The sequence below is a fragment of the Salmo salar genome, chromosome ssa08, assembly GCF_905237065.1.
Source record: "Salmo salar chromosome ssa08, Ssal_v3.1, whole genome shotgun sequence".
Classification (NCBI taxonomy): Eukaryota; Metazoa; Chordata; class Actinopteri; order Salmoniformes; family Salmonidae; genus Salmo; species Salmo salar.
In genome coordinates, this window is record NC_059449.1 from 7,426,698 (window position 1) to 7,440,784 (window position 14,087).

General features: G+C 42.6%; 1 protein-coding gene across 1 annotated transcript; it reads left to right on the forward strand.

The window, feature by feature from the left end:
• The first annotated feature begins 1,898 nt into the window (after positions 1-1,898).
• On the forward strand, positions 1,899-13,987 carry LOC106609885 (complexin-1). Its single transcript, XM_014208916.2, has 4 exons — positions 1,899-2,315; positions 3,183-3,300; positions 7,841-8,019; positions 12,758-13,987. The coding sequence occupies exons 2-4, from the start codon at positions 3,270-3,272 to the stop codon at positions 12,950-12,952; spliced, it is 405 nt and encodes a 134-aa protein (XP_014064391.1). The 5' UTR covers positions 1,899-2,315; positions 3,183-3,269; the 3' UTR covers positions 12,953-13,987.
• Positions 13,988-14,087: the final 100 nt, after the last annotated feature.

Genomic DNA, 14,087 nt, shown 5'->3' on the forward strand with positions numbered 1-14,087 from the left:
GAGATGGGGAGAGGATGAGCGCAAAAGAGAGACAGTGGGGGGGGGGGGGGGGCAGGGAGGGAGGGAGAAGGGGGAGTGGCTGAGATAAGTGTGAGTGAGTGAGTGAGTGAGTGAGTGAGTGAGTGAGTGAGTGAGTGAGAGAGAGAGAGAGAGAGAGAGATAGAAAGAGGGGAGAGAGGAAGAAAGAGTGAGAGAGAGATTGAGGGAGCAGCTAGGAGACTGCAGATGAATAGTTAATTCATACAGTAGCTTCTGGGCATGTGCAGTGTTTTAGAAGACCTGTTCCTCCTCTCTGTAGAGTAATTTAGCTTTTTTGTATATTGTTCTTATTTTCTGGTACATTTTTCTGTCCATGTTCTCCCTTGAAAATGGGATAACCTGGTAAAATAAAAGTCAAATAAAAAGTTTAGTAACCTTGTTTGGTTGTCTTAAGCTCAATTTGTGTCATTTAAATGAGATGCACCAATGCATCAACTGAAATGTCATGCATTTTGTTCTGATGCTCACTTGACTTATAAAGTGAATGGTTTCAAATAACCAACAACAGACAATAGAAATGAAAAACATGTTTGTTGACCCTGTGTATCCTTTTTGGAATGTGGAATTAATGTTTCAAACCCCGTTTATCATCACAAAGAAGAAACACTTCTTCAATTTTAGATAAGACTAAGATAAAGGTAAGGTGAAGAAATGGTTTATGAAATTTTAAACAGTGTTCTGAGCATCTTTGGAGCCTGGTGGGGAATATAAATGAAACATGTTGTTTTTTCAACTTCTATCCATTCCCGACATTTGACAGTGGTTTAAGCCTATAACAAATTCTTATTGGTCTCATATAGCATTGTTTTCATGCAGGTTTGCACAGTAACATTGACTGGAGGAAAATTCATTGAAATTACCATTTGTCGGGGTAATTGGATTCTTGACAAGAAAAGGAGCTTGTTTTATATTCCGTTTTATATTAGATATTCGGTGGACATTGTTTTGTTTTTTACCTCGACAATAGCTATTGAACCAAACATGCCATGACTATGAAAATGGTATATTCTGAATCAGGGGTGAATGGAGAACAATCCACGCTTTTTTTAGTTGTTGATTTCAAAAAAATTAAAACATTAAAAATCGGATTTCAATCTTCAAATCTCTTAAACAAAGCGTGCCATGGTAATCGAACAACCAGCAGCGCACCACCCTGCATCCCAATGCTGGCTTGCCTCTGAAGCTAAGCAGGGTCTGTCCTGGTCGGCCCCTGGATGGGAGACCAGATGCTGCTACAAGTTGTGTTGGAGGGACAGACTTCCCTCTGGTCTGAGGAGATCTCAATGCCGCAGTGACGGCGACATTGTCCTGCATAGGATGCAGTCTTTTGGGTGGGACACTAAAAATCTCATAGCATTTATTGTAAGAGGAGGGGTGTTAACCCGGTGTCATGGCTAAATTCCAACCTGGCCCCATTCCATCATGGCCACCTAATTATCCCCCTCATTCATAATTGGCATATATCACTCCTCACCTCTCTAGCTGATGTGTGGTGAGCGTTCTGGCACAAAAAAAGGTCCCCGTACCTCACCCAGACGGGTACTACACATAGGTGGTGGATGAGGTGAGTTTCCCCCTACTGTGTAAAGCGCTGCGAGTACCTCAGTTGGTAGAGCAGCACTATATAAATCCAATCAATTATTATCCGATATAAAACACATTTTACCTGGGCGCAGTACCGAACCATATAGACTATAACGCTGACTAAACATCTTGCAACCATCTTAAAATAAATCAACATTTCCATCCCAATGAATTAACGAGCTAACGAAATGGTGCATGACGTGAGTAACCTACAGAAGCCTACGTCAGCTGAAGTGTGCATTCACCCTATTTGCGAGAACATTTAGGTCAGACTTTTGAAGATCTATTTATCAGAGAGTTTATGTATAGCTAATCTGGGGTATCAAAGTGGCGGTTTGCCAAACAGTGTAACCCAGTAGCCACATCTTGGGTAATAGGGGCAGCAGACGTTGCAAGGCGGACAGTATTTGCAGTAGGTTTTTTTGTCAGTGAAGGCGTGGGACGTTTGGGAGAAGGTTGGTAGAACTCCATGTGATTACCCACCTCTCCTCCTCATCATCAGACAGCAACTGCAGTTCCCTCCCCTGACGCGCGTGCAGTCGTTGTGCAGAAGCCAGGAAGACGGTGGGAAATACAGCAGGGATGCTCAAAGTGAGCATCTAAGGATCTCCACACCCTCTTTATTTCGCGACAACTTCCATATTTTGCCAGGATAACGTTGCTATTTTGAGAGATCCAAGGCGCTCGGAAAGGTAATCGCATGTCCCGATCGCAAGACACAAGAGATGTTGACGTTGTGGGACGAATTGAGAGCTGTCCCCCCCAAAAATGGTGCTGAAATCGCTCCGCGCCCGAGAAAGGAAGTGATTTTTGCCGTTGCTTTTGTAGCTGTGTGTGGGTTCAGACAAGGTTATGTGTCCCGAATAAAGGGGAATATATATATATATTTTAACGTGATCGTAGGCCCTATTCGTTTCAAATTAGCCACGATTAGGATTATGGTCAGGCTACTTGGGACGTTGTAGGCTACAACTCACCATGCATATGGGTTTTAAACCATATGACCGAATCCGGACAATTGAAAGTTTGACATTGAACGCGGATTATGGGCTCGAGGAATTGATTAGCCTTATATATTTCCCTGATCAAATTAACGCTGTTATCGGCATTGGGGTGCTATACCTTGTCTGGTAGCCTATGCTTACATGAGGCTGCTTCTTCCCATTTGATGTACAATACAGGAAAGCTTGGCCCCATGCAATGTACTAGGCTACGTTATACCAACGTTGGGCCGGTTATTTACGACACCAGTGCCGTCAATTTATAGCCTTTTTACAAAATATGCCCCAAGAAAACCGCTCTAAATTGACCTTTTTCTGTCCTTCACGGGGCTATCTCCGTGGAATCCACTCCGTCAGAATAAATTCATAAAATATAGTGGGCTATACATTTGAGGTTACACTACCCGGAGGAGGCGTAACCAACAACGCATCTTGTTTGTAAATCACACCATTCAATTTGCAAACTAAAAGGAGGGAGCAGAGACACACAGTCATTGATGGAGAAAGTGAGTTATGGGTCAATATAACCACTGAACCTCTACTGTCTTAATTTCGAAGGTTTCTTTCTCCTGGCACCTGGGCAGCATCTGTCCTGTCTGACGTGAAACTGTTTATCTGAGGGGAGGCAAGACTTAAAGCATCATCATGAATTTTGTAATGAAGGCAGCTATGGGAGGTAAGTTGATTAATGCGTTGCACCATTACCACAGTCGTGTCGGACACTCAAAGGCAATGCAGCATATACTGTACATGGGATGGGAAAGGACATTACGTGTGCCAGTCTTTCAATTCTATTAATTATTTATAAGTTAATGAATAGGTATATAGTTATAAGCTATATCCATAACATTATTTAGACTAACATTGTCACTTTATCATTATGGACAAACCTGATGTAGACTATATTAGAAAAAACGTTAAGGTCAAACTTGATAAGTGAACACCTAGTCTTGACAAATATAATACTGTACATCTGTGGTACTTTTTCATCATATTTGCTGGGGTCTTCCGCATAGTTAAGGGCTTCTGCTGCACTGGCTGAGCAGCCTATAGAAATGGTGTGTGGGAGTCGCGATTGCGAGAGGTAGCCTACATTTCTCATTGAAATGCAGGACCAACCACCAACTTCTGCATAGCCCCGTGCTCTCTCCAGTCTCCATGATAAGAATCCCTAAACAAACAGTAGCATTTAAAGTGTTTGATTGTAGATGCACACAGCTACACTCTATTCTACTTTACACTCATACAATCTAGCCTGTTATCTATTTGAATATCAACCAAATATTTCTGTATTAAATTTAACTAATTCAGGCTTAACTAAATGATTTTTTTTCTTACAGTTAACTTTGAGATACTTGTCACAAATATAATGTTGATTGTCAGCCAACACATTTAAACAAATAACTTTCATTCATTTGTCCACTGTAGTCCACTTAAACAACAGAGCCTGAATGCAGAGGTACAGTGATGGCAGTAAAGCATAAGGGATGGACTTCTCAACAGATACATCAAGGAATTAAATATGCCAGTCAATAAATAATCATTAAAAAAAACTTGATAAACATAACATAATCAACAACTGATTATTATCATGTTTTAAATATATATATATATCACACATTTATCCACAAATCTCATCTCTGATTTCCATGTATCTGAACTCTTATACGTCCCTGCATGATGTCTATGTCACCTGACAGAAAAAAAACAATTTCACACTGACAATCAAGCTCCAGGTAGCTGGTGACAGAGGCCTGTCAGAATCCACCACACTCACTGACTGCTCCATCACCCAAATGTGTTTCCCAAATGGCACCCTATTCTCTACGCCTAGTGCACTACTTTTGACCAGGACCATATGGTAATAGGCTACCATTTCAGACGCATCCCCAGTCTACTGCTGCTTGCAGTGTGCACTTGCACCCTTCCCATCGTGGATTGATGTGCTTTGGCTGGAGGGAGTTTCCAGTATTGTAAAATCCATGACGGGATGCATGAGTGGAAGGGTGGGAAATCGGGGCGCAGGCTATGTAGCCTTTTTTCAGTGGAATGGTTAGGTGATGTCATCTTTTGGCTCAGGGCCTGATTTGATTGGAGTGCAGGGGGGGTGGGGCGAAGGGGCGGCCACGAAGAAGTGCAGAAGGAGATTATTGACCAGCCTCTTCAGATTGCTGTTATGGCAGATGACTCATACACATGTTAGTACAACTCTCCTCCGTGTTACACTCCTCTTCTGATTACCTGGGAGCGTATTTACAATGCGTCGGACACGCCGATCGATCTAGGATCCGTTTGGCTTTTGAAATCATAATGGATAAGAGGGCGGATCTGATCACAGATCAGCTCTCCTACTCTGAGGCATTTTGTGAATACAAGCCGTGAATGCCGAAACTGGACGTGCAAGCTATTTTATGATTGCAGACATACACTCAATGGAATCTAGGCCAAGGTGTGTCTCATTGCTGACTTGGCACAAAACCGGATCAGACCGAGACCCAGTGTCATCGTGACCGAGGCCGCAGCTCAAGATTCCTCTGAGAAGGATCTGAACTTGAGCGAGACCAGTGTCAGACCGAGACCTAGTCATTCAAATGAATCCCACAACCACATAGTGGAGCCTAATGGGAAACATTGGAACGGAAAGGAAAAAAGGAACATTCACACACAAGACTATGAAACACTAACAGCCAATCCGAAAACAACCTCCTTTCCTCTAGCTAGCCTATTTCCCTTTGGCGTCTGCCGATCTGAAGGGACCAGATCTGATAGTTGTAAGATCCAGTATAACGGTGGGGCTTCAGTTCACCTAGACTTCAATTGAGCCTAGGGGAGAATCAGCCATATTTCTCACCTCCAAGAAAACCTACAGTTTTATTGAGCCTGCAGGGAATCTATCCTGCTTGTGAAGGGTTCTGTACTGCCGAGGGGCAACTATTTCTCTTTCCTCAACAGGAAATAGAACGGAGGCATCTTCAGATGCTCTTCTAGCTCGATAGTTGACTGAAAGTCAAAGCTAATCTCATTATTCGAAAACACTTAGATGAGATTGTATCAGCGAGAGGGTGCACTCACTGCTTCCTGTATCTCCGACTCTCTCCCTCTGTACTGCAAGGCTAATCATTTTCCTTAGTGAGTGTGTGACCTTGAGTTCCTTCAGTGCACAGCCCAGAATCTATAAATAAGGAATTCTATCCCATCAATGTCAAAACGGTAGAGACAGTAGAACTGTAAAAGCCGAGGAGTGGGATGACGGAGAGGAGGGGGAGGAAAAAGAGGAGGACGAGGGCGAGCAAGACGGTTTATGAGATGATGCATAGTTACACAGTTTCATATAAAGGGCCCTCTTTAATCCTTAATCTAATGTGCCCCACGATGGCATAAAACACTCCTTCCTCTTCAAAGCACATGACGTGCAATGAAACAGACACTGCAGTCATCATCAGAACACGCCACCAACAACCAGCTCTGGCTATTTATAACTATTACCCATATCAACTCACAATACAGAGAGACAGAGACAGACAGAGAGACAGAGAGATTGAGAGAGACACACAGAGAGAGAGAGACACACAGAGAGAGAGAGAGAGAGAGATTGAGAGAGACACAGAGAGAGAGACAGAGAGAGACAGAGAGAGAGAGAGAGACAGAGAGAGAGACAGAGAGACACACAGAGAGAGAGACACACAGAGAGAGAGACACACAGAGAGAGAGACACAGAGAGAGAGAGAGAGAGAGAGAGACACACACAGAGAGAGAGAGAGAGATTGAGAGAGACACAGAGAGAGAGACAGAGAGAGACAGAGAGAGAGAGAGAGACAGAGAGAGACAGAGAGACACAGAGAGACACACAGAGAGAGAGACACAGAGAGAGAGACACACAGAGAGAGAGAGAGAGAGACACACACAGAGAGAGACACACACACAGAGAGAGACACACACACAGAGAGAGAGAGACACACACAGAGAGAGAGAGAGACACACACAGAGAGAGAGAGACACACACAGAGAGAGAGAGAGAGACACACAGAGAGAGAGAGAGAGAGACACAGAGAGAGAGAGAGAGAGAGGAGAGAGAGACAGAGAGCGAGAGAGAGAGAGAGAGAGGAGAGAGAGACACACACACACAGCCGGACAGAGAGAGATAGAGAGAGACTGAGACAGAGGGGGGGGGGCTGCCTATTACTAAGCACAGCTGTTTTTGAAACTGCTGAAACTAACCTGGACTGGATATAGCCTGGTTAAACCAGACTGGGGAGCACACTCAGCAGAGTGTTCAGTGATTGTATGGTGTTCAGTTTGGTGACACCGTGCTATATAACCTGGATTCTATTTGATCAGAGAGAATGTAGATTTGCAGTCAGCTCTATAAGCCCTGACCCACCGACTGGCTACAGGAGCAGCGGTCTCTCTTTTTCTCTCTATCTCTGTTGCTCTCCGTTTTGCTGCAGTTCATTTTTATGCTGATGAGCAAGAAAAAGAAAAAAAAAAACAGACTAGCAGCTCACTCCAGGGGCACAACAGTCTCCTGGAATTCCCTCTTCCTATCTCTCTCTCTCTCTCTCCCCTCCCTCTCTCGCATGACCAAGCATGCAGTCGTGAGGCACAGTCGGGCAATACCTCGGACTGTAACAGTTCTGCTCATTTGGCAGAGTGCTTGCGACTGTGACATAACATTTTTCCTGACATTCAGCATTTCTCTGCATTGAAACGTGCGACTGAAACTTGTGATGCGAATGGATGGCTCCACATGAGAACACGATTTAGTTTCTCATTGTATGAGGAACACCGAAACAGTTAATCTTGTTACATATTCTGTACTGAGAAAAATGACAAGAGTGCTACCTCGCCCTTGTCCCAGTGATCTAAAAAAAAACTCTAAAGTGACTACTTCACTGATTGTAAGGCGCTGGATTGAAAGTTGCTCTGGATAATGTGTCTGTGACTAAAATGTGTGTAAATGTGTTCTGTTTGGGCCTACCCTACAATTTGACAGTCTAAGTTAAAAGTAAGTAAGCAGGCCCGTCTGACAGTTGCCAATGGCCGTGTCCGAGGGCATCAAATCCATGATGCGTTGTGGGTAAATGGTGACTGACTGTTCTACAAATAATAATGAGTAGTTATTTATGCTGCAAGGTGATTTGTAGATCAGTCAGTCAGCAGTCACCTGCACTGTCGGTTGCAATGTCGAACAAGCCCCTTGTCTCTGTGTTACCCAGGAGGGCCACCTGATGTGGGCAAGATGATGGGAGGAGACAAGGAAGAGCCCGACCCCGATGCAGAGAAGAAAGAGGAAGAAAGACAAGAGGCTCTGAGGCAGCAGGAGGAGGAGAGGAAAGACAAATATGCAAAGATGGAAGTGGAGAGGGAATCAATGCGACAAGGCATCAGAGACAAGGTAAACTAAATAATAAACAATACATGTGATGTTGAACAGTTATACACACTACCTTTCTATCAGCTGGCAATTTTAGTTCATGTTGGGCCCTGAGTTTTTTCTTTACCTACCTTTACCTCTTTATCAGGATGACCAGAGCTGGAAAAACTCCCGGGCCCTAGTTCTTACTAAAAACAATGTTTTTTTTGTGAGAAGTAGGCAGATCTGAAGCCGAAAAAGAAAGGAAATTCACAAGGCATACTTCACCCATACTCTATCAAGATGTTCCAACACACAGCTTTGACCTAGTAAAGTAGCTATGTTGGCTTATTGTACTTGATGGCAGGTTGCTTAGGTTTCCAACCTTTTCAAACGGCCTAAATACACTAACAAAAGAACCATTTGAATTACGGTAAGGAAGTGAAAGTGAGTTTGGCCTGAAGGCATAGAGCTGCTAGCTATCCTGTTTCCACACTGGCAGAGGCCCCAGTGAGAGCAGGGGTCAGCTAATGGAGCTGCAGTCGAGGCCGCTGTTCACTCGCTTGACAGCATTCGCTTGACAGCAACAAAACCATTTTCCCTTTTCATGGCATGGCCCCCCATTTTTTGGAAGTTTAGCGCAGATTTTTTTCACTTAAAAAAAAAATGTCATACACGACGCGGCTCACTCGAGGCGCTAGGCAAAAATTAAAGGTCAGTTTTAAACGAAAGAAAAGGGAAACTATTGTACAATGATTTTACTCATATCAGGCTACCGGAAGGACTACATTTCCCATGTTACAACGTGTTTAAAGCGGTGCTCCTCTTCAGCTGCCTGATGCACTGCTGCTGCATGGTTGCTAGTGGAGGTTGCCATGTAACCACTAGCCACCACAGTGCAGGGAGATAACAGCTAGGGAATAGAGACTCTGAGAAGCAGAGCGGCAGAGGTAGCCAAAGACAGGATGACCTCTGCCTTCCAGCCCCCTCCCCCCTATCCTCCATCCTTCCTCATCTCACCTCTCTCTCCTCTCCCTCATCCTCAAGGTCGCTCTCTCTCAACGGACTATAATATCAAGGTTGATGTCAGCTTGGTAGCACTGGCCTACACTCTTAGAAAAGGGTTCCAAAAGGGTTCTTTGGTTGTTCCCATTGGGGCAGCAGGTAGCCTAGTGGTTAGAGCGTTGGGCCAGTAACCGAAAGATTGGTAGGTCGAATCCCCGAGCTGCCAAGGTAAAAATCTGTCGTTCTGCCCCTGAACAAGGCAGTTAACCCACTGTTCCTAGGCCCTCATTGTAAATAAGAATTTGTTCATAACTGACTTGCCTAGTTAAATAACATAAAAATAAGAGAACCCTTTTTGGTTCCACGTAGAACTATTTTGGCTTCCATGTAGAACCATCTGTGGAAAGGGTTCTACATGGAACTCAAAAGGGTTCTACATGGAACTCAAAAGGGTTCTACATGGAACTCAAAAGGGTTCTACATGGAACTCAAAAGGGTTCTACCTGAAACCAAAAAGGGTTCTTTAAAGGGTTCTCCTATGGGGACAGCCGAAGAAACCTGTAGGGTTCTAGATAGCACTTCCTTTTCTAACAGTGTAATAAAACACAAATAAAGATATATTCATAAGAGACTAGTAGAAGCAGAGGAGAAGAGTTGTAACAGCTCTGTTTTTGGAAGGAATAAAAAAATATATATTTTTTTGTTGACAGATCCTAAAAATAACCCAAAAAGCACAAAGGCGCTAGTAACAGCTGTGCACAATATGTCAGAGGAAGGAGAGTTGGGTTTCTGTTCTGAGAGATGAATTAATTAGCACAGATTTGTGTTTTCACTCTCTCTGTCACACACACGCGCACCACACGTGCACAAAACGCTCTCTTACTTCTAACAGAGTGGGTGACAACACATCTCCAGGTTTCTGTTAATTAAGTTAGAAAATAGATTTTTGTAACATGCTATTACGTAGGTCTACTGTACAACAATGGCTCACACCACATTTGGTATTGAATCCTATCCCAATTTCCTGTAATATATAGCCCTGGAATAGCCCTTATCCAGGATTCCTCAGGGTGTGCAGTTAGGTACAGTAATACACCTAAATCAAATAATCAAGGTCCTCAGTCTGGACCTTGACTAGCTGAATCAGGTGTGTTACTGCAAGGTTGGAACGAAAGCCTGCACTTCCCTCCCAGTAGTTCATTCAAAAAACATTCAGCGGATTTGCAGAATATGTCCAAAAACAACATTCTTCTTGTACAGTAAGAGGGCGAGTTTTAATACATCTTTTCCATTTTGAGTTCCCCCCCCCACAAGATGACATGCCATGCATTCTCCTAGCACAGCGAGTGCACAAAGAATGTTATTTTGGTCTAACCCCAGAGGCCCGTTCCAGTCAGTGATTTTGATTGAATTACAGCTAACGTGCAATCAGCATCGAGGTCACAGACCCCAGTAATGTGTAGCAGCATTACAGCATTAGAACAGAATGGGTGTGTTCGAGCGGTAAGCCTAACGAAGCCGAAACTGTAGACAAAAGTCGGCGAGTGAAGTCGGGGGAGGTGCATCTGCGACAGCCCGAAAGACGGACACTGTAGTGGTTTTCCCAACCGCAAGGCTCAGATCAACGTTGCAGTGTCAACATTGTTGCTATTGTTTATTGGAAAAATTCTGTATAAATGTCAACATAAACTTTTCTATACCCCCATATCACACACTCACAAACTGAAAACATAATGTTTGTACAATTAATTGGTTAGAGAGACGTCTCAAATATCCCTTTCATTGCTTTAGAATCCTGGCAAAGTTTGTTCTGGTTTCAGTCCAATTTTTGTCCACGTTCACGTGGGTCAAATAAAAACAAACAAATAGTGACAAATAGTTCCTCCCACAATGCAGGTGATGGCTGCATGGTGCAGTTGGTGAGAAGGCGACTTCATAAAAAACTGCATGACCTTTGATCAGTAGGGGTGCGTGGGTAAAATCACTGAGGAAGCCAAGCCAAGCCGGTAAAAAACCCATATTACAACAGATGTGATAATTGTGTTGTTTGCTCTATAACACATTCGATCATACACCACCGTGATATGCAATAAGGCTGTGACAACAAAAAGTCACACAGTGGCGGAATAAATTCAACTACACAGACATTTGTTTCATTAAAAAAAAAACAGAAAGCAACATCTGTCCGGTGAAGTCCACAAAGCAAATATTACATACAAACGGTTATCACCTGCAGCGTGGTCAAGCAAGTTCATGTTTGACAGTTTACGAAAACAACTACTGATTTAGAACCATAGTTACCGCAGGTCAGCACAAAGACAAAAGGAGCACCGCTTTTCCAGCACCATTTCAACTTAAAACATTTAAACATCATGTGGCTGTCCATGGTACTGATTTCTGTGTGTGTGTCTGTGTGTGCGTGCAGAAGTAATTTTTTATTACTCACCCTACTTGTAGATTAGTTTAACACCAATGCCATCCTCCTCTCTTTCATGTTGGCAAAACCGTCTATGGCTCTATCATGCAGTACACTTTTAGTTTTTGTTTTGATAGGCTACCTCGCTAAAATGCTTGCTAGCCTGACTTCCTTGTATGGGAAATAATGAACCAGCTAAGTTAGCTAGCTAGTTAACGTGATCCTACTAGGCTACATATTGAACGTCAATCGTCTCAGGCCAATGGTACAACATTAATTTATGGTTAGATCTGAATCGCCGTCATAGTCATATACAAAGAATTAAGTCAAAACCACAAGTCAAAATCCCCATTTCCACCCATGGCTTAGGAAAGGGCCGATTTAGCAAGCTAGCTGCTGCATGACATCAACACAAGCAGACAAGAAACAGACACGTTTTTTTGATTGGTCTGAAGCCAAATCCAAACTGGCATCCCTTGTGGGGCGTTTTGCTGCACCAGGACAACCCACAGTTGAGCTCAGCTCAACGCTGATTGGCAAATTATTTTATAATTGTTTTATCAAGGGTGGCCAAATGCTTGCTGGCATCAATCATTCAAATGCTACAGCGACAACATGTTATACTCTTTTGGTCCAGACTGTATCAGATACATGGAGATATCAGCTGATGTACGAAGGGCTATATAAATAAATTTGATTTGATTTGATTTGAATACACATACTGAGACAGAGGGGCGCTGTTTCCCTCACTTGGTTGATTTCTCAGGTGAGATTCAGCAACTTGCGAATTGACTGAAAATTATGAAAACACAGAGAGAGACAAAAGACAAATTATTTTATAATTGTATTTTTTTTTTATTGGTCAAATATTTGGGGACGCCTGGCTTCCCTTGGCATCCATGAATACATGCCACTGATCAAAGTTTTTGTAAAGGCCATGCGATCGACAGCTAGTCGCAAGTCAGTCAATCTATTTTTTGTTTTTTGACCAACGATGATCACCGACGTAACAAAAGTTAGGGCGCGTTTGAGCGAATATGTTTTTGATGCCAAATTATTGTTAATGCCATTATGAAGTACATCATTCTAATATAACTCCACCCCCACTATCTTTCCTGTATTTCCTGACCTAATGCTTAAATGTTTTGTTATTCTTCACATGATTATTGCATTAAAAGAGGGAGACAATTCCTGTATCACTCCCCACCTCCCTCCTAACCATGTGGCGTTCATAAGAAGCGTATTTTCTGAGACAATGTTATTATAACGCTGTTAGTTTTACTATCCGTTTTCTCCAGAGGGCAGTCTGACACAATAATAGTCATCTTTATTATAAAGCTATTATCCATGTTTTTCCAGTACGGAATTAAGAAGAGGGAGGAGGCTGAGGCTGAGGCCCAGGCTGCTATGGAGCAGTCTGCAGAGGGCAGTCTGACCCGTCCTAAGTCGTCCGTGCCCAAGGGCTGCGGAGACGACGACGACGAAGAGGAAAGCATCATGGACACGGTCATGAAATACCTCCCTGGTCCTCTCCAAGACATGCTGAAGAAGTAGCCGAGCAACAACGTTTGTTGGAGTTACATTAGGTTGTTACGGTATCATTCTAGGTGAGGAGTTTTAGATTACTTTTCTGCCCCCTTGCAGCAGAGAGTTAGCAACGGAAATTAAAATAAAAAACATTCCTCGCTTCACCTGTTTTAGGTTGGTTGGAAAAAAAATGATAAGTGAAAAATAATCATACGTCTTTCTAAAAACAAAAACATCAGAGAATAACACTATAAGCCATATTTTATCTTTAAATGAAATTTGAAGAATCATATCATGATGTTAGGGTAATGTTTGGTTTTGTCTATGAGGTTTATGTGAAAATGTTTGCACACACGTACGTACGTATATATGTCCATATACTGTGTCGTCATGTCTAGCCCGGTGTAGCCATACGGTCATGGCGTAGGTCTAAACTAAATTTTATATTCCAATTATGTGTACCTTACGTCTTTGCATGCCATTTGTCAAGTCAAGTTGTGAATATGTACAATATCCTTTTTTCCTCTCTTAGTCACGCAAAATTATATGGCAATAACTCTGATTTTGAATGTGGTTATTTATCATAAGGTATGATGTAATAATGGTTATAAAATGTATGCATTCAGGAATTTCATTTCCATTTTTTTGGGATGGGGGAGGATGACCACGGTGTATCAGTACTACTTAACACGTTATGCTTCGACATTAAACCGGAATTCAACAACAACGCTATCAGGATTTGCTATATATTTAAAAAAAATCATGATTTCTAAAGCTATTACAAAATCTGTGTTGACTGGAGGGCTAGCTTTTCCATCACCTGAATAAAAAGGGAAATCGGTTGTTTTCCCACTGAACTGCCAGAAGCTTGGTCAAAGTCATCATTTGCTAAGAACAGTTTAAGAATGAAGAGGGTACTAACGCTTGATAATTCTGTTGTACTTGGTTGTGGGTTGGTTGTAAGAATGTAGTGTTGGTAATCAGAATGGAATGCTATCAGCAATAAAGGGCCATCATGTATGTTCTGCTTGAGAATTAATAAAACTGGTTCACAGACACAAAGGTTGTTTGTTTCCAATGCTGTGGGAGGTATGTCTTGTTCTTTAGAGAAATTAAACATTATTTTTGAGAAGGATAGGTTATTGTACAATAAAAATTGACA

What these genes read in the sequence shown, in the direction of transcription:
- LOC106609885 (XM_014208916.2), top strand. Translation starts at nt 3,270, where the DNA reads ATGAATTTTGTAATGAAGGCAGCTATGGGAG. An exon ending in AATGAAGGCAGCTATGGGAG is followed by an intron (nt 3,301 to 7,840) that starts GTAAGTTGATTA and finishes TGTGTTACCCAG; the next exon opens with GAGGGCCACCTGATGTGGGC. An exon ending in GACAAGGCATCAGAGACAAG is followed by an intron (nt 8,020 to 12,757) that starts GTAAACTAAATA and finishes ATGTTTTTCCAG; the next exon opens with TACGGAATTAAGAAGAGGGA.